This window comes from Mizuhopecten yessoensis, unplaced genomic scaffold (assembly GCF_002113885.1).
Source record: "Mizuhopecten yessoensis strain PY_sf001 unplaced genomic scaffold, ASM211388v2 scaffold5473, whole genome shotgun sequence".
Classification (NCBI taxonomy): Eukaryota; Metazoa; Mollusca; class Bivalvia; order Pectinida; family Pectinidae; genus Mizuhopecten; species Mizuhopecten yessoensis.
This window is the reverse complement of record NW_018406067.1, coordinates 6,563-7,555: the sequence shown is the minus strand read 5'-3', so window position 1 is coordinate 7,555 and position 993 is coordinate 6,563. Positions and strand designations below refer to the sequence as shown.

The following is a 993-nucleotide window of genomic DNA, read 5'->3' as shown; positions in this document are numbered from 1 at the left end:
AGTTGATGGATCATCCTGGAGATTGTCACTTTGGATATTGGACATCGTTGATGGATCATCCTGGATACTGTCACTTTGGATTGTGGACATAGTTGGTGGATCAACCTGGAGACTGTCACTTTGGATATTGGACATAGTTGATGGATCATCCTGGAGACTGTCGCTTTGGATATTGGACATAGTTGATGGATCATCCTGGAGACTGTCGCTTTGGATTGTGGACATAGTTGGTGGATCATCCTGGAGACTGTCGCTTTGGATATTGGACATAGTTTGNTGGATCATCCTGGAGACTGTCACTTTGGATTGTGGACATAGTTGGTGGATCATCCTGGAGACTGTCGCTTTGGATTGTGGACATAGTTGGTGGATCATCCTGGAGACTGTCACTTTGCATTGTGGACATAGTTGATGCATCATCCAGGAGACTGTCACTTTGGATTGTGGACATAGTTGATGGATCATCCTGGAGACTGTCACTTTGAATTGTGGACATAGTTGATGCATCATCCAGCAGACTGTCACTTTGGATTGTGGACATAGTTGATGGATCATACTGGAGACTGTCTCTTTGGGTATTGGACATAGTTGGTGTGGACATAGTTGGTGGATCATCCTGGGGACTGTCACTTTGCATTGTGGACATAGTTGATGGATCATACTGGAGACTGTCTCTTTGGGTATTGGACATAGTTGGTGTGGACATAGTTGGTGGATCATCCTGGAGACTGTCACTTTGGATATTTGACAGTTGATGGATCATCCTGGAGACTGTCACTTTGCATTGTGGACGTAGTTGGAGGATCATCCTGGAGACTGTCACTTTGCATTGTGGACATAGTTGGTGGATCATCCTGGAGACTGTCGCTTTGGATATTTGACATAGTTGATGGATCATCCAGGGGACTGTCGCTTTGGATATTTGACATAGTTGATTTTGACAGTTGATGGATCATCCTGGAGACTGTCGCTTTGGATATTGGACATATTTGG

The 993-nt window shown here is 44.7% G+C and overlaps 1 protein-coding gene across 1 annotated transcript in view; it reads right to left on the bottom strand.

Moving 5' to 3' along the window:
* Window positions 1-731: 731 nt before the first annotated feature.
* Window positions 732-993, bottom strand: part of LOC110450751 (TRIO and F-actin-binding protein-like) — a 6,811-nt gene continuing 6,549 nt past the window's right edge. The window contains exon 4 of the mRNA XM_021498434.1: window positions 732-970. Within this exon, the coding sequence (XP_021354109.1) occupies window positions 732-970 (239 nt within the window). The remainder of the gene's footprint in view (window positions 971-993) is intronic.